At 41.6% G+C, this 23,221-nt stretch overlaps 3 protein-coding genes across 3 annotated transcripts in view; 1 reads left to right on the top strand and 2 right to left on the bottom strand.

Moving 5' to 3' along the window:
- Positions 1-632, bottom strand: part of LOC103480456 (eukaryotic translation initiation factor 5A-1) — a 6,070-nt gene extending 5,438 nt beyond the window's left edge. Inside the window, exon 1 of the mRNA XM_008435407.2 lies at positions 287-632. The gene's annotated coding sequence lies outside the window, so the exon portion shown is untranslated. The remainder of the gene's footprint in view (positions 1-286) is intronic.
- Positions 633-3,548: 2,916 nt separating this feature from the next.
- LOC103480458 (Y-box-binding protein 2-A) lies at positions 3,549-6,986 on the top strand. The gene is made up of 9 exons (XM_008435409.2): positions 3,549-3,891; positions 4,609-4,672; positions 4,747-4,780; positions 4,851-4,940; positions 5,019-5,252; positions 5,336-5,427; positions 5,512-5,722; positions 5,818-5,949; positions 6,020-6,986. Exons 1-9 carry the CDS (start codon positions 3,810-3,812, stop codon positions 6,056-6,058), a joined length of 978 nt encoding a protein of 325 aa, XP_008433631.1. The 5' UTR covers positions 3,549-3,809; the 3' UTR covers positions 6,059-6,986.
- Positions 6,987-7,050: 64 nt separating this feature from the next.
- Positions 7,051-21,434, bottom strand: LOC103480459 (solute carrier family 2, facilitated glucose transporter member 4). The gene is made up of 11 exons (XM_008435410.2): positions 21,142-21,434; positions 18,109-18,204; positions 15,833-15,993; positions 12,746-12,870; positions 12,472-12,587; positions 11,292-11,454; positions 11,015-11,202; positions 10,827-10,931; positions 9,870-9,971; positions 9,563-9,766; positions 7,051-9,464 (listed from the first exon to the last, which is right to left on the bottom strand). Exons 1-11 carry the CDS (start codon positions 21,172-21,174, stop codon positions 9,246-9,248), a joined length of 1,512 nt encoding a protein of 503 aa, XP_008433632.1. The 5' UTR covers positions 21,175-21,434; the 3' UTR covers positions 7,051-9,245.
- Between the last annotated feature and the right edge of the window lie 1,787 nt (positions 21,435-23,221).

Genomic DNA, 23,221 nt, shown 5'->3' with positions numbered 1-23,221 from the left:
CACACACACCTCCCCTCCTCCCAGTAACACTGACAGGAACCAGCAAACAGCTGAACACTAATGTAACTGCGGCTTCCGGCAGGCAGCGCCTTGCGGACCCGGGACCAGCTGCAACCCCTCGCGCTGGATGGACCAAAAATGTTGGCTGTACTTTATCTTTAAATCCAATAACAAATCACCTAAAGGAGAGACGCACTAAGAGCGCCTGTCTGCAGCCTGTCTTGTGCGGAGGAAACCTCCTGGCCAGGCGCAAACACGCCCCTCTTATTGGACGAGGAGAACTTACTCCGCTGATAATGGCTTTGCTCCTCCGCTGTGGTCACTGTCCAGCCCGGCGTCTGCTCCCCGCTCTGCTCCTCCAAAACGATGTCGCTCCCACCTTTTTTTTAAAATTTATTTTATTATTATTATTATTATTATTATTATTAGTTAGCCTTTAGCTGATATTTTTATTATTTCTCTGAGTCATTCTCTCCCCTTCAGTGTTGTCCAGACTGCTGTTTGCCTCCAGCAGAGGAAGGCGACCACTCCAAGCAGCCGCCGGGCCGAAACGCATCCAAAGCCCGCTTGTTTGCACGATGTGCAGCCTCTCTCTCCCTCTGTCTGCTGCTGTCATCCAGCTCCCCAGCACCGCTTGGACATAATAAACGTATAAACATCGACGGCAACCACTTCCTGTTGGCTCTTCCACAATAAAACACTCACAAAACTCACAGTACACTGCTTTTCTTTCACTGGGCTATATCGTCTTTATTGAGATAAAATAAGATATATATATATATGTGAGAAATATTTCTTCTATTTTGCGACATGGTTCTATATATCAAGTTGTTGATATGTAGAACTATATAACTCCAGTGACTTTTTGGACGTACAATGGCTCTCAATATATCTAAAAATGATGACTAATGTTTTTATAATGAGGAATAAACGTACTGATTTCTTTTACAACAGAATTATTACATTAAAAATACCCTTGATATTTGCAGATCTATTTTTCCTGTCAATTGCTTGAAAACTTTGTTGTGTCATTTTCCGCAAACTATGTCTCAAAGAAGAAAGTTATATCCATCTGGTTTTTGCAAGAGTTCTATTTGCTTTATGCAAATAACAGACATAAAATGGTGGCTCTGAAAAAACAACAAATTTCCCAGAGGAGAAATTTATTAAAAAACACAAGTTGTCATTTTTATCAAAAGATCACGTGTTCAAATCTAAGCTATAGCCTTATGCGGCTGGATTTAGGTAAAAAATGAATCTTTGGATTGTAAATGTTGCAGACTCCTGAATTATTAAATTATATATTTTTTAAATATTTGACACAGTACAAATCACCTCATGTCTAATTACTTCCACCAAGACTTTTTAATGCGCTTTCCCCACAATTTTAGATCTGGTCAAGTTTGACTTGCATTCACCTCTTTAAAGAAACTCAGCATCTAATTTATCGTCTGGATAAATGTTTTTTTTTCTTTTCTTGTTGCTCTACATCCACACTGTTTACACATTAATTTACTAGGAAATATGGACCAAATTTAGGTCAAATTTGAGCTTTAGACATGCACATAGATATCAGAAAACCAGCTTTTTTTAATGATCATAACAGTATTGCCACGAAGTATTGCTACACTCATTAAATATGTGTTCCTACTCTTAATACAAAGGTTAATCGTCACTGTATCTCTGCTTAATTCCCCGCTCTCCTCCCTCCCCACTGAAAGACTTTTATTTTGAAGAGCTGCCGCTTTTCCTGTTAGCTGCTGGCTAACTGGCAGTAGCTTGATGTCTCCGTCATGCAGATGCCCGTTAAAGAAACCTCAACAATCTGATGTGTGTCGCACATGGACCATTCCTGTTTTCTCTTCCTGGACTCTTACTGTGTGATAGATGCTACACTCTGTGCGTTTGCAAAGTCAGCAAAGTATTTGACGCATATTGTTTTACGCTATGAATCTAAATTACAAATGGCGCCCGCTATTTATGTTCTGCTTTTACAATTTCTCTGCGGATTCAAGCTAAAAGATGTAATTCTGTTGCGCGCCTTATTAAAATGACACATTATTGATCAGCATGCAGTTGGAGATTTTACAAGCTCAACGTGTGTTTTCATACACCTTCCTGCATCTTGAGGAGTCGACTTTCATCCCCCCCACAGTCTTTCCAGCTTTATTTTATTGTATTCCCTCTCCCACCAGGAATCTCAATCTACATTTGTAACTATTTTCTTGCTCTGGACTCATGGTGCAAGTGTGCAGCAAATGGTGCTGCTGAACTTGGCTCTTCTCAGAGGGGCTGAGTTAAATTTAGTGGTTTGAAACTGGAGTGCAGTGACCTATGCAGACTGCACTTAAAGGCAAAATGTGAATTAAGCTACTGTTGTTTTATAAAGTCAACTTTTAATGACAGATCGCAGAGATTAACAAAAATTGTACGTTTTTTTTTTCTTTGAAAGCATCCAACAATAAAATCTAATTGAAACTTTGACAGTCGACTTTTCAGAGTGATATCAGCATGGCTACGTTAGCAAGCACTTAGGAGGTTTAGGAAGAAACTGGAGAACACAGATTAAAAACAAAGCATGCACATGGACATCATGCAAACTCCATACAGAAAGTGACTCAAGGATGCTGAACAGCAACACCCTGTGCCACAAATAAACAATTGAATGGATAATTAAAACTTTAGTTTTATATAAATCTCAAAAATATCCTATAGAGAGCAGATTTTGATGTTTGCAGCACCAAAAACACAATCAGGAAACACTATAAGCAGGGAAGCCCTAATCAATTCAACTTAAATCAATTCAGTTCATTTACACTGAGTTCATTTTCACTCCATTTGATTTAGTTCTGTTAAATTCAGTGCAGATCATTTCAACTTAATCCAACTTCACTTCCCTTTGATTAGGTTCAATTCAACTCTGGTATAATTAATTCAGTTCGGTTCCAGTTCACTTCAATTCATTCAATTCTGTTTAGTTCAGTTGTTTCTGGACCACCTCCATCAGTTTAGCTAATCAAGGTTTAATCAATTTAATCTCAATTCAATCTGAATTTAATTTCCACGTAGTTAATTTCCAGTTCTTTTTCAGCTCGGTTTAATCGAGTAATTCAGCTCCATCAAGTTCATTTTATTTTAGTTTAGTTCATTTTCAGTTATATTCTTTTATTCCCTGTAAGTTTAGGTCAACAAAGTTTAATTCAGTTAGATTCATTTCAATTTAGGTCATTTCGATTCACAGCAAAGGCATCAGGATCATTTCTGTAAAATCTCATGACAGCTTTAACATATTTTTAAATGTGTGTGGGGTTTTTTTAGGAATATTTTTTATGTTATCCGGCTGAATCTATACACTCAAGCAGTTAAACTAAATCCAGTTGTAAAATAATTTAAAACAGGAGATTATAATCCGGTGGCTTGTTACAGGCTGTCTTGAACACTGGATTGAAATGTCACAGCATTTACCATTTAAAGTCTGCATAAAAACGTGTCATAAACTCAATTTAGATCAAACTTCCTTCCACTTCCGGTGACAGAAATCATCTCCTCTCACTCCTACCTGTTCCCCACCTGCTACTGTTTCCCGTCCAATTTGCCGACTTCTTGCAGCCAATCGGTTTCCAGCTCGTGCCCTCGTGAAACCAATGAGGGCGCGGCTTCCGTCCGGCAGCTCGACGTGACGTCGAGATAAAACCTTAACCGAGGCGGGCAGAAAAGTTTCAAGAAGAGCAGGGGATCCACAGGGAAGGGGCGAGAGCAGCGGAACCAGCAGGAGCGACAGTCCCCAAACTAGAGCAGCAGGAGCGAGGATGAGCGACGCTGAGGCGCCGAGCGCTCCAACACCACCAGCCCCGGTGGAAGACGAGCCTCAGCCGGAGAGGAAGGTTATAGGTGGGTGCAGAGAGGGTGGAAGAGTCGCAAACCAGTCTGGTTAGTTGTTTTAGGGCGCATTGCCTGCGTTAAGTCCCATTCTTAATACTTGTGCACTTTCATAGTCTTGAGGTATGTTGCTTTCCTTTGACGTGTGAAAGTTGTGAGGATGGTTGGGCAATCCCATTTACAAGGTGAGGACGGTAAACGATAAATAATTATGGCTTCATTTACAGGGCGACACGTGTTGGTACTTATAAACGTCCAATCTCCATGTTGTAGAAAGAGTTCAATTGATACTGCATGTATTTATCGCACTGAGTGCGCCTCATTTTTGTGGCAAATGAGAAATTTATATTGCCCTCCTGACATTGTGAGCACACGGCCCAGATATGGTGAAGTCCTCACAGCTGCAAATCATTTGCCTAAGCAACACATGAACCAATTAAACGATATCAGGTGGACTCCAGCAGAAAATGCTTCCCGACAAAAGCTGAAATCATTGTTTGATGAATCATGACTCTTGCCTTTTGCCTCCTGAAGGTGTTAAACGGGTTGTATCATCACTCCACTTCCCTCCCTCGTGACCCAGATCAGACCTGGTTTCAAAGTCTGACTGTTAATGATTGATGATGAGGGCAAGATAACAGTATGGTTTCTGTAAAATGGCCTGTTATACCCATGTCTTATGTAAAAAAAGAGAGAAAAAAAACAAATTTGTTAAATCTTCTGTTACAGCCATGGCAGTTCAAGGCACAGTGAAATGGTTCAACGTCCGTAACGGCTATGGCTTCATTAACAGGTACCACTTCATACTGTGCGTTACTGTAAGAATCCCCCAATTTGGTGCAACTGCTAAACTATCATTTCTTGCAGAAATGACACTAAAGAAGACGTCTTTGTTCATCAGGTAGGATTAAGTTTTGGTTCTTCATCCCAGCTTTGATCGTACCATTCCTTTGACCGTTTTCTTCCTCCAGACTGCCATCAAGAAGAACAATCCTAGAAAGTTTCTCCGAAGTGTTGGAGACGGGGAAGTCGTAGAGTTTGACGTAATTGAAGCAACTAAGGTGAGAACGAAGGAGTGTTTGGGTTCTTCTAGCATCGAAAACTCTAGCCTGTTAAAGAACTGGTGTGTTGCCCAACAGGGCTCTGAAGCGGCCAACGTAACGGGTCCGGGTGGCATTCCGGTTAAAGGCAGCCGCTACGCTCCCAACAAACGGCGTTTCCGTCGGCGGTTCTTCCCCCGCAACCCTCGTACTGCAGACCAGAGTACACCAGCCGATGACCAAGCTCCTGCACCAGAGGGGGAGCAAACGGAGGAGACGAGGCCTCCACCCCGGAGACGTAGGCCACGCAGACCGCGACTTAGTACCCAAAATGTATGGTAAAGCAGAATGAACATTTAGGGTTTTTTTTCCTTTTGTTTTACTTTGGCGTTAATTAAATTTTGCTGGAATAACAGGGGGAGGTTGGAGAGGAAAAAGATGGAGCTGCTGAAGGTGATCAGACACAGCAGATGCCACAAAGGCGCAGATTCTACCGTCCCTACCGCAGGTAACCCTGAAGTCGTACTTAACTGTGACAATGTCCATACCAGTTTGTTTTGTTTTTTTTTACTTTCTTTCCCCATCAACCTAGACCCTTCCGCCCTCGCCCACCTGCGGATCAGTCTGCGGCTGACCAGAAACCTCTGGCTTCAGATGAAGTCAAGGACCAGCAGGCAGAGGTAAAACAGGTGGAGTCTCCTGAGAGTATCCAGACCAACGGCGAGACGCCGACAGAAGGCCAGAAACCACGCCGGCCGTCCAGACGGCGCAGGCAGAGGAACTCTGAATCCTCAACTTCAAAAGCAAGTTGTTTTTTTTTTTTTTTTGTTTTTTTTAAACAAAAATCCTCAAAATAAATGCGTCTATTAAATGTACTTGGTTTTTGTCTCGCATGAAGAATGACACGGAGAAGTCTGGCTCGGAGCCTGGGTCCCCTCCTCAGAGCACAAACCCAACGGAGGACAAATCTACACCCAAATCGTCAAAGTCGTCTCCGAAAACCTCTCCTAAAACGCCAAAATCTCCTGAGGTAAAGCGTTGAGCATAATAAAGTGTTCCTGCATGTTTCCTGTGACGCATTGTAATTTGTTTGCCCTCAGGCGGCGGTCGCCCCAGAAGTTGAAGCCCCAATAGAGTGATTGCACCCAGGCTTGTCTCAGACCCTCAGCCCCCAGGGGGAAGATGGGACCTGATGCCAAAGAACGTTGAGTGGCTCTGGATTCGGACAGTTCGAGATTGCGCCGCTCGTGCATCACGGGACAAACGGGTGGCCTCTCGACGGACGTGGACTGGTTTAAAGTGGAATGCTGGCATTAAAGGGATAAAAGCAATTTTTATGGAGTCTTTAAGGACATTTTTTAAGTTTAAACTTTAGTTGAAACACAAAGCATTTATTATTTTATTTTTTTTTCTTTTTCTCAAACCAGGATTAAAGACCAGCCTAATCCTCGTTCAGGATTAGAGGCATATGACGTTTGGTTCTTCACCGTTTGAAATCCCTGTGCCTCCTTTGCGTTTTTCTTGTAGGTCCTGAATTCGAGAGCTGGACCTCTTTCACAACATGCACTGCTCTCCCCTCCCCTCACCCTCTATCTCTCTCTCAACTTGTTTATAGCGACCGGTTGGCGAGGAGTCGGCAGATTAGAAAAGGTGATACCGATGGGTGTGTGATTAAAAAGTTAAAAACCTTTAAGCTTAAATGGGAAAGGACAATCTGCTTGGTGACTCTGTCATTCCAACCCCTCTTAGAAGAACATTTTCTTTAACTGACCAGATAACGGTAGATCAGAGGAACCAGCCTTGTTTTTTATTTGGCTTTTTAATTTGATTTGAGGGGAAACCTAAGCAGGTGTGCAGCTGGTGGTTTGCATTGGGAGTCGGTTTAGTTCTGGTACCACCTGAATCGGTTGAAGCGTTGTGCTCCTTTCATCTCCGGCTTTGGATGGATTGATGGGGGGCGGGGAGAAAAAAATTTATTTCTCGAGTTTTAGGTTTCCTTTTTGTTGGAGGGGATTATGTGCAATGTCGGTGCTTGGAATGCCAACTAATAAAACATGTTTGCAAATACCATGACTTTGGTTTAGTTTTGTCTCCAGAATAGAATAATATGAAAATGAAGAGGCTTTAGTACAGTTATTTACATCACTTGTATAACCACCGCATAAAATTACAGGTCCACTGGGAAAAAAAAAAAATCTCAATACAAATATTCAGAAATGAGCACTACATAACAGAACATGCACACATTGATGCAAAGACTGTACATAAACTACAAAAATCCTAAACTCTAATCTGACTGAGCATCCACAAAAAAACCATACACCAGCTGGAGTGCATACAGAGTAGAAACTTTAGACCCACATACCATGACATGAGCGCTATGTACACAAGAAGAACCAAAAATGTTTTCTGAAATCTCTGGAAAACATAACTTAAAAAGGGAACACGTGTGTAAAGGACTGACTGATGCAAGATTCCTACAGTGTGGAAGTTTTGGGGTGAAATGTTTAGTTTTTCTAAGCTTATTCCATTTTCTAAAGGGTTTTCTTTGACTTGCTGTGTCTAACTGACCCAAGCTAGCTCAGATTCATCTATGGTATGCTCAGATGGGAAGTTGGTTCCAGCAATGTTTTGAGGAACAGACAGGTTAGAGCTGTGCAGTAAATCTAATCAACGTGGCTTTAATGCAATAACTGCTCTGACTCGAGGTCTGCATGCCAATAAAATTGATGGTCAGGTTTTTAATCTGTAGTTTATTGACCCAAGCTTCATCAGCAGGAAGCTTAAGGAAAAAGTCAGCAAACTGTTTATCTGAACTTATGTGATTGTAATATTGACAGTATCACAATGTGAAAATACGGCTCAACTGCTATTCAAATATCAGCTGAATAAAAGTTAAACTTCCCAAATATCCAAAATTTTAATGAAAATATGGGGAAAAGGCTAACAAACGTGTGAACGCTTCGTTGCTTGATTTTTACTGCATTCACCAATTTAAAGAGGCATTATTATTCAAAATTTTTTAGATTTCTTTTTTAGATTTATATGTTATTCCCTCTTCAAAAATCATGCATGGTGTGCTTCTTTAAATCTTTCATGAGAAATCATTGAATCTCCAGTAGCAATCCATTCGGGGCGCCTTAACGCTTGCTCTCACGATGGAGAGCAAGCGTTAGGGGTTGGAATGAGCAAGGAGCTTCTTCCTGGAGCTGCGGTCCCTAGCCAAGCTTCCACCTCATAGAGCTCCCTTCCCCACTCAGCTCCTTCAGACTAGCGGCAGCAACACCTCGTGGAGCTGTGTGTCTGCTCAGCTCATCATACAAACGACTTCTCAGTGAAAAGCTGGTAAAAATGTTTTCAAAGGCTTGAAAGAGGAATGTTGTGATGGCGGGCTGAAAGAGAGGGAGATTCTTAAAGAGACAGAGGCCCAATTTCAACGCATTAAATTTAGTAGACAAATTTTCCTAGAAGTCATTTTTGATAGCATTTTTAAAACAACTGAAGGTAAGATTATATGATTGTGCTCTAAAATGAGATTGCACCAAGAAAATACAAAATGTTGCCCCTTTAAAATCGGATGGTAAAGCAAACTAGTTAAGAAACTAACTTTTTTCTGCAATAGAGTGTTTCCAAAATCCGTACGAGAAACCCAAATCAGCCTTACTCTAACGTGTTCCCATCTTAAGTGAAAACTATCAGGTTACGTCAACTTCCTACGTGAGTGATGTCCATTTTCAGTCCCCAAGACCCAAATGTCCCACAGGTCTTAGATGTTCACTTGGTTGAACACAGCACAAAGCAAATTAATTATTACCAAGCATTTGCAGAACATGGTGTTGAGAAGGTAGCTCAACCATTTACATCTGATTTGGTCTTTCAGAACTGAAGTTGGACACCACCGTCCTACAGTACCTGTACCTCCGTTCGCCGAAGTCTTTCTTTATAAAGTGCAGGAATTTTCCCCATCTTTCAATGCTGCGTCTGAGTTCATCAGCACTGAGCGAAATCATCTCACACCGGCAGTCAATGCCTCTGTCTGTTTCTTCATCAGTCAGTCTCTAACCCAAAGGCTTTGAGCTGTCAGAGCAACGACCAGAACCACCAGCTAGCGAACTGCTGTGGTACCAGCAAACCACGGCTCCAGAAACGTCCATACTGTCACACACTCATCTTAACACTGCTTTGGCACCACAAGCTTTATCAATATGACTACAGATCTCAAAATATGTCAGAAAATAAAAATTTTGGAGTAGGGTCCATACACAAACTTCACCTTAAATTGTACTCAGTTTGTTTTTTTGTTTTTTTTGGTTTTGTTTGGACTCTTCAGTTGATGCTTTCATCGCCCAGGTAGTCCAGCTCCGTGCTGGGCTTGTCCAGCTCCATGTCCATATCCATCATGCCAGCCGCCGAGTGCTGATTAAAGTTGGCTGCGATCTGGTCGAATGTCTTTCCCCGGGTCTCTGGCACCCGAAAGAACGTAAAGATGAGGAAAAAAAGGAGCAGCACTGCGAAGATCAGGAACACGTAAGGCCCACAGAGATCCTGGGGAAGTAGATTTTGGTGATAACGATGAATTTAGTGGGAAAAAATGTCCAAAACATTTGCAAGATCCCATATTTTGGAATGCTGATGGTACTCACCGCAACGTACTGGAAACCCATGCCGATGATGAAGTTGGCGGTCCAGTTGGAGAAGCCCGCCACAGCCATGGCAGCCGGCCTCGGGCCTTGAGAGAACAGCTCAGCTACAAAGAACCAAGGAATGGGACCTGGACCCACCTCAAAGAAGGCCACAAAGCCAAAGATAGCTAGCATGCTAATGTAGCTCATCCAAGGAATGCTGTCCTGTCAGGTGGAGGAAACGATGCAGTCAGCGGTTTATTGGGCTTGGTAACACTGGTAGACAAAAAACAAGTAACAATTCAACCTGAATGTTAGCGTTACTTACCAGTAAAGCCAGAGCTATGGTCATGATAATGGCAGAAATGCACATTCCTGCCAAACCCAACATGTGAAGTGTCCGCCGACCCATCCGCTCCACGAGGAACAGCTGTTTATTTCAGGAAGACAATGAAAAAGTTTTACTTTAATTCATTTCTGAGCCAAATGTACAACATTTGTTCTGTCAGGGCCTTATTGATGTGTTTTTTTTGTTTTACAAAAAAATTGAGACTTACAAGGTTAAGCTAACGTTGCTAGCATGTTTGTAAACTCAGCTTCCTGGCTTTTATCAATTATTAACCAACAAAATCTGACCAGAATAGACTGATTTTTAGTTTGACTGAATACTAAAAATCAGTTTTAACTATTTCAGTTTGGTCTAGTTCAGACATGAACTAGAAATGCTAGCTGAATGCTAGCAGCTACAAATGCTAGCTGAAGTTTAGTATTTTTGCAGTGTGAGCAGCACACTGACATTACCGGGTCACATTAACCACAACACTCTTCAGTGTGGACAGTCTTACAGTATAAGAATCAAAGCGAGATAATTTTAGTATCAGGTGTTTAATAAGAAAGTCTGAGGGAGCAGAGATATGGAAGAAGCTGTGAATGAGGAAACAGGTGGAGGGTCTACACTGGTGTAGCATTTATTGTGAGGCTCTTGCCTTGCAGAGCTCAAACTTATTTCTTATCCCAGTTTGGTGGATATATGCCTCCACCAATGATTTAACATGTGTATTTCTGCTTCTTTTAATGACAACTCAGCTGGATAATGGACTCAACATGAAAACGATGGACCAGCCTCCGCTTATCTTATTTACTCTTTGATAACAGAGTTAAACACAGAAAGAGACACACTTGTTGACTTAATGTGGCTCAAAGCAAGGCTGTATGAAGTCTCCCAAATACTTCAAACTAAATGTTACTGCGAGGCTACCAGCGAGCCAGGACACAGACTTCTCACCGAGACCACAGTGAAAGCACAGTTTACAACTCCGGCTCCTATTGTGGCGTAGACCGGACTCTGGACTCCTGCCTTCATGAAGATACTGGTGGAGTAGTAGAAAATCTGGAGGCGGCATTAAACAGATCTGAGTTACCGCTGAGAGCATTAATCAAGTTTTGGGACTCTGAGTAAAATCAGAACTCAACTGCATTGACTCCAGAGAGCTGCTGGGAGAGCTGCAGCAGGATGGAAATGACAATGGGCTGGCGATAAAGAGGCGAGCGGAAGAGCTCTAGGATGGAGACTTTCCTCTCCATGTCCATCCTCCTTTTCTCCTCCTTCATCTCTGCTAGCATGTCACCCACCTCCTGTCGGCCTGTTAACCTCCTCAAGCCTGTCCAGAGGACAAATGGGAAGAGTTCAGACAATCAAGAGGCAAAGAGGTGGTTCAAGAACAATGTGTGGGACGGCGGTTCCACCCACCACTCTTGGCGTGATGCTCCTGACTCCGAACGATGTAGAGGAATCGAGGACTCTCGGGGCAGAAGGGCAGCAGACCCATCTGCAGTACAGTCGGTACCACGGTCAAACCCAGCAGAACGGGCCAAAGGTCCTCACTGCCCAGCAACATCTCCAGACCCAGAATCTTGTCAAATAGAAAAAGAAAGGTGGCGTTAGTGATGCCAGGACGACCTCAAACACACATCTGCTTTGAACTTGTAGGTCTAAAAGCAATGTGGGGAAGAGAGTCACTGTGTTGGAAAGAGAAATTTACTACAGCAATACAGGACTGTCCACTATTACCTAGAGAATAAAGTTAAACCAAATTAATCTTTCACAGCATCTCAAACTAAACAAATCTTTAATTTGAGTAAATCAGTGAGGGAGTAAAATCAAATATAAAAAAACTGTACATTTTCATTCATTCACCTATTTCTAACTATACGTTTTCTTGGTAATGCATGGGTTTGTGTATGGCCTTGGTGTTAAAAGTAAGGCACAAATACACTAATATCTTTGAACTACTATTCAAATTGGAAAGACTAGAGAACCCACCTTAAAGTACGGCATGTACGTACATGTTGGCCTACAAAATAAGAGTCTTGAAACTGTGGTGAAAGTTTAAAAAATTAAAACATTTATTTTCAAAACACAAAAAAGAAGAAACCAGAGCAGGAGATCAGTATGAGTCCTACTTTAGGTTGAGGATCAGTCAGAGTTATCATGGATAACCGGTCATTTTAGGACGTTTTGTCCCAACCTCCTCCTGAGGCTTCATTTATATTTCAGAAAATATAAATGATTGCTCAACGCAACTAATGCAACAGAACGATCCTGCCAAATGAAAAGACAGGAAGCCTTTTTGACTTTGACATCAGAGAGAGGGAATGCCTGATGGAAAACAAAAATGGCAGGCAGATTTATGCACAGCGTCCAACTATAAATGTTCTATCACACGTTGAAGAGATGATTTGAGTTTCAACGCAGTTCTCAATATTTTTTTCTGTTTTGTCTCTTGCTTCTGTTTCTTCTTGAAAGCTTGCACAGCGTAAAAACCAGAACTCTAAAGCTCAAAGATGGAAAACTGCAGCAGAGAGTTGCATCTTTGTAAAGTTTGACAATGCTTTTATTCCCCCGGGCGGCCAATAACACGCAGTCACACCTGTGCTATAAGAATCCCAGTGACTATGGCCAGTTGGTGCAATGTGCCGAGTGCACCTCGAAGACTTGTAGGAGCTATCTCCCCCACGTACATGGGCGTCAAACCAGACGCAAGTCCTGCGCAAAGAAGGAAGAGATGAAAAGAAAGGCAGACGGTCGGCATTTCAGAAAGAAGCGACAGATTAAACCAGAACAAGCTGGAGAACTCGAGAGGTTTTTACATTTTTATGAATGAAAACAAAGAAAGGAGAGATAGAAACAGGACATTATCTTACCACAGTAGGCCCCAATGACGAAACGTCCCAGAATCATCATTTCAAAGGAGCGACAGACCTTAGACATTCCCATCAGACTCCCAGCAACGAAGGCGAACAAATTGTTGGCGAGCATCGCTTTCCTCCTGTAAGAAACATAAACACTGTCATCATGGTGTCCAGAAGGGTGCCGGATTCAGTCCCGTGATACTGGAATGGGTTCTGCTTTGTTCCCAGAACTGTGAACTTGACGCCAGATTAATTTTGGCCTCTAGAGGGCAGCGTCACACAAAAACACAGAGTCTTGGAGGGAGCTGTAACTCTATTTGTGATGCAAACTGCTAAAGGCAGTGGCGCAACTACACATTATTCAGGTGGATGCGAAAACATAGATCGGCGCCCCCCGCCTCCCCGAGGGAAGGAATGTCAGGGTGAAGGAGTGACGCCCACCCCCCGAGGCGACGATACGTGAAGGGTTTAACTCGCTACATTTACCTCGTTATGTGCGTGAGGTGAAGGAGCGTAAGGCGCGCAGAAGTGTATGGGAAAACATCATCGGCGCGCTGCCCCCTCCAGACGGGGTTTTGGCGCCCCCTCTGGTGCTGCGCCCCTATGCGTTGCATACCCTGCATACCCACTTTTTGCGCCACTGGCTAAAGGGACAATGCAATGCAAATATCTGTGAATGCTTATTTCGAACAAACAAATAAAAAACTCACAGAAAATGTTAGTCATCATAATTTATTGCCTGCTCAGTATGATTTTTAGTCATGACAGGATGAATAGAGTACTGTGAGCATGAAAATCCTGTAAAATTCAGTTTAAAAGAATGATGTTTGAATAAGAGCTTTACTTTAAAATGTTCAGTCATCTTCCTTAATGTCTGAAAAGAAGAGATAAATTTGCTCTTCCAACACATTTATTAATTTATCATTTTTGATGCAATCAGTTTGACTTCCAAGACAGGTGAGAGTTTTTTTTATCATTTAGCTCTGAATTATCAACTGAATTTCATTTGTGCTTTAATATATTCTGATTAAATTGAACTGCATGTTATTTGACAAGATGTCAGGACATTACTGGATAAAATTGAGTACATCTGAATTACATCTAAGCTGACAAGGATGCTGTATGCTTCACTATGAATGCGATATATACTGCTCAAAAAAATAAAGAGAGCACTTAAACAACACAATATAACTCCAATTAAATCAAACTTCTGTGAAATCAAACTGTCCACTTAGGAAGCAACACTGATTGACCACGGGGACCCTCGTCGGGTCAATCAGTGTTGCTTCCTAAGTGGACAGTTTGATTTCACAGAAGTTTGATTTACTTGGAGTTATTTTGGGTTTTTTAAGTATTCCCTTTATTTTTTTGAGCAGTATATATATCTTTTTAGATAATATTTTTATTGGTCTGTGCTTTTTAGATTAACTGAGTTGATTATTTTAGATCAGTTTCAATTAAGTGACTTTGAGTGATTTGGTTGTGGTTCTAATTCAATGTGAAATAGTGACATGAAATTTAATGTCAGCGTTAGCTACAACATGAGGGAGACAGCAGACAGTTTTAACAGAACTGGGAGGGCAAATTAAACAAAAATCATAGAAAAACTTGTTTACTATCGATATTTTTCTAGAATTTATACGTATTGTATAGTTTATATATGCCGTAAATAATATAAAGTTTGTGTTCCAATTATTTAGCCGTGCTAATCCGTCCGTCCGTCCATCATCCTATCTCTAAGGCTGAACTGAGTGACTCTATGGAGTAACCACGGTAACAAACAATGTGTGCTACTATAAAAATGTGGTGCTTAAATCTCTGTTAACAAAAACACAAACTAAACGTAATCATATCCGTAACCTGTTGCGTTATTTTTGCAGCAGTGGGAAACGTCGCCGCCTTTCTGTTTCAGATAAAAGCAGTCAGATAAAGAGCGGCGAGGAATTAGGCTTTTTCATGATGTCATTATATCGTCAAGCAGCCGAGTGTGGATATTTTAGAATAGTACAGCAAAACTACTTTTAATCACTCCATCTTATAGGAAGAAAAGTGTAAATCTTCTCTTCTCCCTGTACTTTACGTTCTGACTTGTTAAAAACATCACCTGTGGTCCAATGAGAGTTGATCTGCGTCTGCTCTTTGACCTCTGAGGTCACAGCAGCTTTACCACCAACACCAGAGGCAGCTGTGCTTCGAGGAAGACATGCAGCCTGACCTGCTCTGTGCCCTGACCCTGGACTCCCAGCTCTGTTATGCCCACCCCCCGTTTCACCCATCGTGGTTTAGGTTACAGAGGGAAACTCGGACGGCAGACATCGTGGCCAGAGAGGAACTTAGACTCCATGTTTTGTCTTTCAAAGGGCAGCGTTTGTGTTTTCCAGGCACATAGTGGCATTTTATAGCATGATCTAGTAACTATGTTAACTTCAATCATTATAAAAATGCTATATATATATATATACATATCAAATGTGACTTAAAAGAAATTTTTCTTCCTAATTTAGTGCTTTGAAATTGGACCTCTGTCGCTTAAAGAAACTCTTGCTGTTTCTGACACACTGCCTTCAGGAAGTCATCATAACGCGGCTCCTCAATGAATCCTTTAGCAATGTCTTTTCTACTGTTGCACTGAGTAGTAGCACAGTTCCACCTGGTGTTTGCTAATTGCTGCTGGCTAGTCTGAAGGAACTGAGGGAGATCTGTTCTGTGAGGAAGAAGCTTGGCTTGGAAACTGAGACTCTAAGAAGGAGCTGTGCCTTGAAGGCGGGGCTAGGTCCACCCAGGCTTTTTGGATGGCTGAATGGTTTCCACAGGAGATTGAAGGATTTTTCAAATATGCATGAAAGAATCAAAGCAACACTTCAGATATGTTTTTGATGAGGGAACGACACTATAACATGATGTGAAGCTCAAAAAAGTCAATTTCACATAACACTGCCCCTCACTTTGCTTGAAAACCAACCGTCTTCCAATCTAGAAAATGACGTCACACCTAAAACATAAACCCAATTTAGAAGTTTCTGCTGCAACCCAACTTTCCGCATTTCTAACTCTTGGAGTCGTGAGCCATTCAGGGAGGAGAATGTTGTGTTTTCCTACCTGCCCAGCCACTCTGAGATGAAGCCCACGCAGAAGGAGGAGAGCATGCCCCCGATGGAGAAGATGGCCACAGACAGCGACCAGAGGGAGGTGAGGGTCCCTGAGGGGATTGGTTCTCCGTACCGATGAATCCACGTTGCATTGTAGTCCTCCTCAATGATCTGCAGGGGACGTTCAGAGACAACATTGTTCATGTGCTTTGCATAATTATTTCTGCTAAATGACGCAGTGACAAAACCATTACAAAGACAAACCATCAAACCACTTCGGCCTCCTGCAGGCGTTTGGACTCTCTCAAAGACCACCAACCACGGTGCAATCTGCTCCAACAAGGCTGATTTTGGAAGAAGCAGTTTTTCCATCTTACTCAACAACAGGCATTAGATGCTTTTCAATAACTGGAGTTTCTGTCACCTAAAAGCTTAATTTTAGTCTCACCTGGCCTAAGTTTGACTGGATTCAATCTGCTGGGTTTCTTTAGACAGAATTTTTTTTAAATACTTTGAATCATTACTTGAGCTTACTGCACTATTTGACAACGAGGATCAATTGGAACGATTCTGTGATCGAATTAAAATAATTTTTTTTAAAGTTCTTCAAGAGGACATTTGTTGTGAGTGGTGCTATAAAAATACAACTGAGTTGAATTTATTTAATTTTTGCTCCAGTTAAAGTTCCAGTAGATTTTGACAAACACCACCTTTATGTTTGTGATGGTAGGAGAAACAAAAAGAAAACTTTTTGGCATGTAGATATCATCTAAAAGATGTTAGATGCTGCAGGCGAAGCCTTGAGGATTTATTTTGCCTTTCTTGGTATCCTTCCACAGGTTCAGTTGTTTTAAACTTTTCAAACATTTCTGCTTTGGCAGAAATGGGCAAGTTTTGAAAAGTTGTCTTGGAAGCATCTCCTGACTTTTTGGACTAAAACACATCTGCCTGACTTGAGTGGGATGTTCTGCTGTCTTTCCCATACTGAAGAAGAGAGAGAAATAAACCTCTGTGGTGGTGATGTTAGTAGTAGTATATCATATTAGTTTTCTAAATGTTTTCATTGTGAGAATAAAATCCCCTAACAGAATTCACTAATTTAAAGTTTTGCTTTGTTTTTATCACAACTTCACCAATAAATTAAACGAAGTTAACATTTGATGACGTTACATATGTGACCAACAAAATCGAACCAAAATGCAGCAGAGTTTGTGTTACTGTGTTGTTGTTTTGTTGTGTTTACAGTAAACCAGGTTTAGCAACAGCAGCTCTCTGAGTACCAGCAGCCGGTACTCCTCTTTTATTTAAGGACATCAGAGTACATTTCCATACTTTCAACACTGTTATCCTTCCACGTGATTCTTGACATATTTACTTTATCTTATTTGGATGAACTCAGAAAACCTTGCTGGTGAACTTCTCTTCTTTCTGTTTCCTAAATATGGGCAATATTGTGGCTCCAAACATGTCACTCTGTAAGATCAGGAAGTGAAGAGAAAGTCTAAGCAAAGTTGCAGTATAAGCAGAAAAACACGGCGGAATCGCGGTGACAACAAAACCTCCTAGAAATTTGACATTTTGAGGCGACGGGGCTGGTCGCCAACCACAACAACGCTTTGTCTGCTGTTATGAAACTACATCTGTTCAGTTCGTTAAATGAGAAACAAAGAGATTATGACGTTCTCATGTTTCGTACAACTGTGTTGAAGCATTTCTTTTAGCAGCTAAAATGTGTTTGAACAAGTGTTGGTGGGCGGAGAACATCTGTGAACATCAAGTCTTGCCATAGATTAACTGGATTTAGGCTCAGGTTTTAACTAGGCCATTCTAGCACATGCATGTGCTTTGATCTAAACATTCAACTGTGTCTCTGGCTGTATATTTAGGATTGTTTTGGGGGATTTTGCTGCCTTTAATTGTTTATAGTTTTCAGAAAGTTTTATATGCATCTCGACTCTGTTGATTGTGGTTCTAATCCTTGTTTGGGCCACTTCAATGTGAAACATGAGGGATTATCAATTCACGTTAAAATAACTCCAAACAGCATCCTGCTAGTAGATATGATCTATTAATAATCTATAAATAAATCTATAAATTATAAATAAACTTTACTTAATAGATGTTATGATCAGTTACTCAGTATTTACTTATTTTTTTATTCTTACTTGACTTATTATTTGGCTACTTTTTACTTTTGCTTGAGTAAAAGTAGCCAAATACTTGGTTAGATTTCTGGGTACTCAAACGTCTCAAACGCCTCGGGTTAGTAGGTTTTATTCTTCTTACCTTCTGTGGTGCATTGATGACTCCGATGTTGTAGCCGAACGTCAGCGATCCCAGAACAGCAGTGAAGACTGATAGAGCGAGGGTTCCCGTCACCGTCTGCAGGGCAAAAACACAAAAAAAGACATTCACTTAGCCACACTATTATGATTAGTTGTAGAAATTAGACGTCCCACCTGATTTCTTTTGCTACAAAAAAAAGAGAAACTGGATAAAAGCATAAAAAGTGAATATAAAGTTTGAAGTTAACTTTTCACTGCATTATTAGTGAGACACGATGTCGACAACTGAACAACGATCAAATTGCTCCACTGAGCAAACGCTGAGAGCTACTCTAAGCTTCTCTAACGGCAAGGTTTTGTTGTCTGTGCAGTATTAGAAGTAGTATTAGAAGGTAAAAAACAAAACCACAGCCTTGTCTTACTCTTAAGTCCACATGCTTTGTGTGTTTTTACTTCTAACTGTAAATATATTTGTTATCCACTGGATGAACAAATAAAGCAGGGCTTGATTGATTAATATAGTTTTCCATACATATCACTGCCGTCCTATTTTAAAGTTCATTAAACTGTACAATCTTACACTATTGAAATTTTATAGAAAAAATTGCAACTTTTACTAGAGTGCACCACTTTGTGTTATTGTCTGTTGCTCTGCGTATTATGCACATTACGCAGTTTATGTGTGTGAATAGAGTCCAAAAAAATAGAAAAAACAGACCAAATACTCAGCAACTTTCTTCAACGTTACCAAGCATCGGTCTTGAAGCATGCTGCATTATGTGCACGTTTGTAAGAGAAATAGATTTAGCTTTTAGCCTGCACAGCTGCTTCATTGTCTGTTATTCATCTTTCTTGCTGAGGAGCAGTTTTTGCAGGAATGGAGCAAAAATAAATAAATAGATGAATTAAAAATTCATCTATTTATCCAATGCACAATGCAGCCGCTGATCTTATCCAGAGGCTGCATTGTGTGTTTGAGTGTGAGCATGTAATCAATAAATTAATTAATCGCATGATAAATTAAAACAAACTCAATCATTTCCATTGGCATGATTTAGCGTTTATCTCTTTTTTTCTGTCTGCCTACCAAAAACTGGAGGATAAAAGTCTTCAGTTTGGTGCTTTGGTCTCAGCCAGCCCTTGTTTTGAAGGACAATTTTGTTTACCAAGACTTCAAAATTTATTTTATTTGTTATTTTATTATTTTAATTTGGATATTTAACATGTCTCCCTGTTCCAGTGTTAAATGTTCATTAGAATTTAAAGTTTACTGATCTTCGAGAAGAACGTGTCCTTGCATTATTATTTTTGCCATTACCACCAATATTACAGAAAATTAGTCTCAAAACGACAATATTATCGTTTATCGCAATAACTTCTGGAACAATTTATCGTCCGGAAAAATGTGTTATCGTGACAGGCCTAGGAAGACACTTGTACCAAACCGCCGCCTGTACTAAGAGTAACCGCTGTAACTTTGGATAACGCGGCTGCTCAGTTGGTAGGTTTTCACATCGGTGGCTCACAGGTTCTGATTGGCCGCCAACAAACCCACTACACCGACTGCTCAATACGTATCAGAACCGTCTTCTGTCTGTACGTTGAGTGCGTCGAGGTGAGATCTGAGCTTTAATTAAACAGTTAGGGTTCGTTTCAACACTTAGCTAACGTTAACTATAAATAAGCTCGATCCTGACCAGAGACAATCCCTCCAGTATGGTCCACGAGTTCACTGGCCACGCGCCTGAACTTTCACTACCCTCCGGTTTCCCGTCAGGCCCCGGGCACCTGTCTGAGCGGTGACAGATGAGATGACCTTGGGGACTCGAGGTCCGCAACCCACAGAGAGAGTTTAACCGACTCACAAAGAGTTAAGACGTCTGACACTGAAACGGCGCCTTAATCTTTCGCGCATTTTGCGTCGAGACGGCGTTGGTTGAACGGAAAACTCTGGAGCCATGACGGAACAAGACGACCTCATAAAAAAAAAAGGGGTAACATTTTGATCTGATGTGAAAGAAAGAGCGCAAAGCATCCACTGGTGATACTTGAACAATCATTTACATCTCGTTGTACTGCTGAACAAGAGAAACCATCGGAACATTGATGAAACGGCGACGCCGGGTTTCATTCTCAGATCCAATCATCTATTTTTCTTGCACGCTGTTGTGTTAATCATTTACCAAAAGGGTCAGATTCAGCCGGTGACCTTGCTGTGTTGAGTCTCTAAATGAGCGCTGTTTGTCATTTAGAGACCAAAACAGAGGAATGTGTGTTTGTGAACGTGTGTGTGTCCTTGTGTGTAGAGGTAAATAATGCTTCATGCGTGGAAAATCACCGCAAGCACCACGAAGTACCTTGTAGTTCATTAAGGAGCAGTGGCCAGAATATAACCAGTGCAACGTCAAAAACCTAGAAGGCTTACTAATCATATTAATAATAATTATTAATGACATTAAAGTGCCTCTGATCTGCTGCTCAACCAACTGCCTGCTGGTCCTATAAATAATTGCTATAAAAACGTTCCCTAAGACTTTTTATAGGAGCTGATGCTTTGGAGAACATTACACCTGACTTCTGTTGGTAGTTGTATGACCCACAATTGCTCCAGAAATGCTTCCTCCCCAAATTTATACTCTGATCACCCCCATCCCCCCAAAGATTAGCTGTGATCGATAAACTCAGATGTTTGACGTTTCAAGGTCAGATATTTTCTTTTATAGACAGAAAAATCGTTCAGAACAGACTGAGTATTCAAAGTCGTCATTAAAGTGAAGTAAAAACAAATATTGGATTAAACATTTTTAAATATTATCCAATATCATCTTAGTTTCTCTTTTTTTTTTTGTTACTCGAAACTCAAAACTGTAAGATATCTCAGAGTGAATTTGATTGGGCCACATCCTAAATATACGTGCGTAAAATGTTCCAGTGGAAATGCGCACTCGCTGGGTTAAAAATAAACACTTTCCCTCTGGGACACCCATAATTTTGTCGCTTAAAAGCAAGCAAGAAGGAGAAGAATAAAACTTGCCTCCCCTCCGAGCTGTTGAAACCCGGCCGGCATGACTTTGACAGCTTTAGGCACTCGGTTGCAGATGGTGACAGATGCGTCTGGTGCCAAATGGAGACGAGCTCCGACTCAAACCGGCGCAATCAGCAGCGAAAACAAAAATACACGGAGCAAATGTGTTTAATCCAAAGGAGAAACCCCCCCAATAGGGTAGAAATCTGCTGCGCCCCGGAGCGCAGGTTGTCCTCTCGTCAGTGCAAAGTTTGTGTTGTCCGTCCAGCTCGGATAGAGTGACAGCCGTGCGCATACGGGCATTCTCTTTCGTAAACGCAGGAGCGGGGGGGCGGAGGGGAGGGAGAAGAGGGGGGAGGAAGGGAAGAGGGAGAGGGGTCGAGACGTAAGCAGGAAGCTGTCTTGACCTTAACTGTCATTGGCTGGAGGGGAGACCCAGAGCCGGCCCAAGGTTACATGAGGTCCTGAGCAGAATCTCATTTGGGGGGATGGGGGGGGGGCACTTCCGGGTGAACTGTTCTCTAGCAAAACTCTGCAGCCTTCGCAGGACAGGTGAATTTATTCTGAGGAATAATCGGTTTTAACGAGTCCTATTTTATTTAAGGACATCAGAGTAAAGTTGGCTGAATTTCAATGCAAGTAACACATCTTGGATTTTTATTTATTTTATTTTTTTTATCTAAAACTATGTTTTATTTTCCTTTTACATCCCCATCACACACTACTTTGAGCTGCCCTATGAATATCGTTTGTCACAAGTTTTCATGCTTAACAAAACAAAGACTTCTTTTAAATCAAACTTGTTCACATAATGTGAACTGATGTGAGTAAGTGGCCCCAACACTGAGGCTCTTGTGAGGATGGATGTCATGAATCATTATGTAAAGATTGTGTTAATATGGTGGTGTTTGATAATGACTCATATCTGCTGAATAGCGTTTTTGTGCAGTTTGTTCCCCTAAATGTGAGAGGTTGCCGTCCATCGTAAACTACGAAGAACTGTACAGGAGGTCAGCTTACCCGTTGTCGGATTGAGTATTTAATGGCGCTTCAGATATAAGTTATTTTTATTGAATAGCATCTAGAGTATTTTATGCATTTCTTTCTTCTAATAAAAAATAAATAAAAAAAAGCACAAAAAAAACAAAAAAAAACCACCAGCTGGTTTAAGGGGCACAGTGCTGTTCTTCGTCCCTCTTCTAAACAAATACATCATAAATTTGATTGTTGGAGATAAAAATACCAAAATCTGCTGAGAATAGTTCAGAGTGATTCAACAGTGAAAGAGGGCTCGTCTCTGCTATTGTCTTTCATCCCGACAGGCTTAAATCTCTTTCTATTTCAGATCACATGCCAAAGAGGTCACATAACCCCCACCCCCCACCCCGCTCTACAGCGCCCCCCTTCGCTGCTGATCCCTGTCTGTCATGTACAACAAAGCTCAATCGTCCCCCAGCAGGCAACAGGTGCACTCTAAATCTGGGCCGTGGCACCTGAATTAGGAGCGTGGGTGTGGTTGGACACAACTTTTATGAGTAAAGGGGTGTGTGCAAGGCATTTGCCAAGCGTCTTTACAGGCCGACACACACCCCCACCAACGTAAATCCTCTGGTGCTTGCTTTTCCCCTTTTGTGAAACAACCTTCCCCCCCTTCCACTTAAAAGCCGAGCCGAGTCATGTGCGACTCCAACTAAATGCAGAGAAACTTTACACCGTCAGCAGTGTGGCGAAGAGCCTCCTGCCGGCATAGTTTGAAGGCTTATGTGTGCAGCCGCCCGGGAGGAGAACGAGACCGGCTGGTCTTCCAGAGGAGATCATATGAATTCATACAGAGACGGCCAAGAACAAGAACAGACTTTGGGAACGGGATACGTTTCCACTGGAACCCGTCACTCTGCTCGTTTTGATTGGAGGCAGGAACAGCCGGGGTTTTTATACGGCGGCCAAGAACATCACACCGCCATAAACATGCACCATGTGACCGCCGTCTAGTGATGCACAGAAACGGCATGTGTAAATAATGTTCCTGCTTGTCATGACCTATATATAAGATGTGTGTGTGTGTGTGTGTGTGTGTGTGCGTGCGTGC

The sequence above is a fragment of the Poecilia reticulata genome, linkage group LG18 (assembly GCF_000633615.1).
Source record: "Poecilia reticulata strain Guanapo linkage group LG18, Guppy_female_1.0+MT, whole genome shotgun sequence".
In the NCBI taxonomy this organism is placed as follows: domain Eukaryota; kingdom Metazoa; phylum Chordata; class Actinopteri; order Cyprinodontiformes; family Poeciliidae; genus Poecilia; species Poecilia reticulata.
Note: the sequence above shows the minus strand (reverse complement) of the source record. Positions and strands in the feature narration are given on the sequence as shown.

What these genes read in the sequence shown, in the direction of transcription:
- LOC103480458 (XM_008435409.2), top strand. Translation starts at nt 3,810, where the DNA reads ATGAGCGACGCTGAGGCGCCGAGCGCTCCAACACCACCAGCCCCGGTG. An exon ending in CGCGACTTAGTACCCAAAAT is followed by an intron (nt 5,253 to 5,335) that starts GTATGGTAAAGC and finishes CTGGAATAACAG; the next exon opens with GGGGAGGTTGGAGAGGAAAA. An exon ending in CTGAATCCTCAACTTCAAAA is followed by an intron (nt 5,723 to 5,817) that starts GCAAGTTGTTTT and finishes TCTCGCATGAAG; the next exon opens with AATGACACGGAGAAGTCTGG.
- LOC103480459 (XM_008435410.2), bottom strand. Translation starts at nt 21,174, where the DNA reads ATGCCGGCCGGGTTTCAACAGCTCGGAGGGGAG. An exon ending in AGCTCTCTGGAGTCAATGCA is followed by an intron (nt 10,932 to 11,014) that starts GTTGAGTTCTGA and finishes TGCCGCCTCCAG; the next exon opens with ATTTTCTACTACTCCACCAG. An exon ending in GTGCTTTCACTGTGGTCTCG is followed by an intron (nt 9,972 to 10,826) that starts GTGAGAAGTCTG and finishes TGAAATAAACAG; the next exon opens with CTGTTCCTCGTGGAGCGGAT.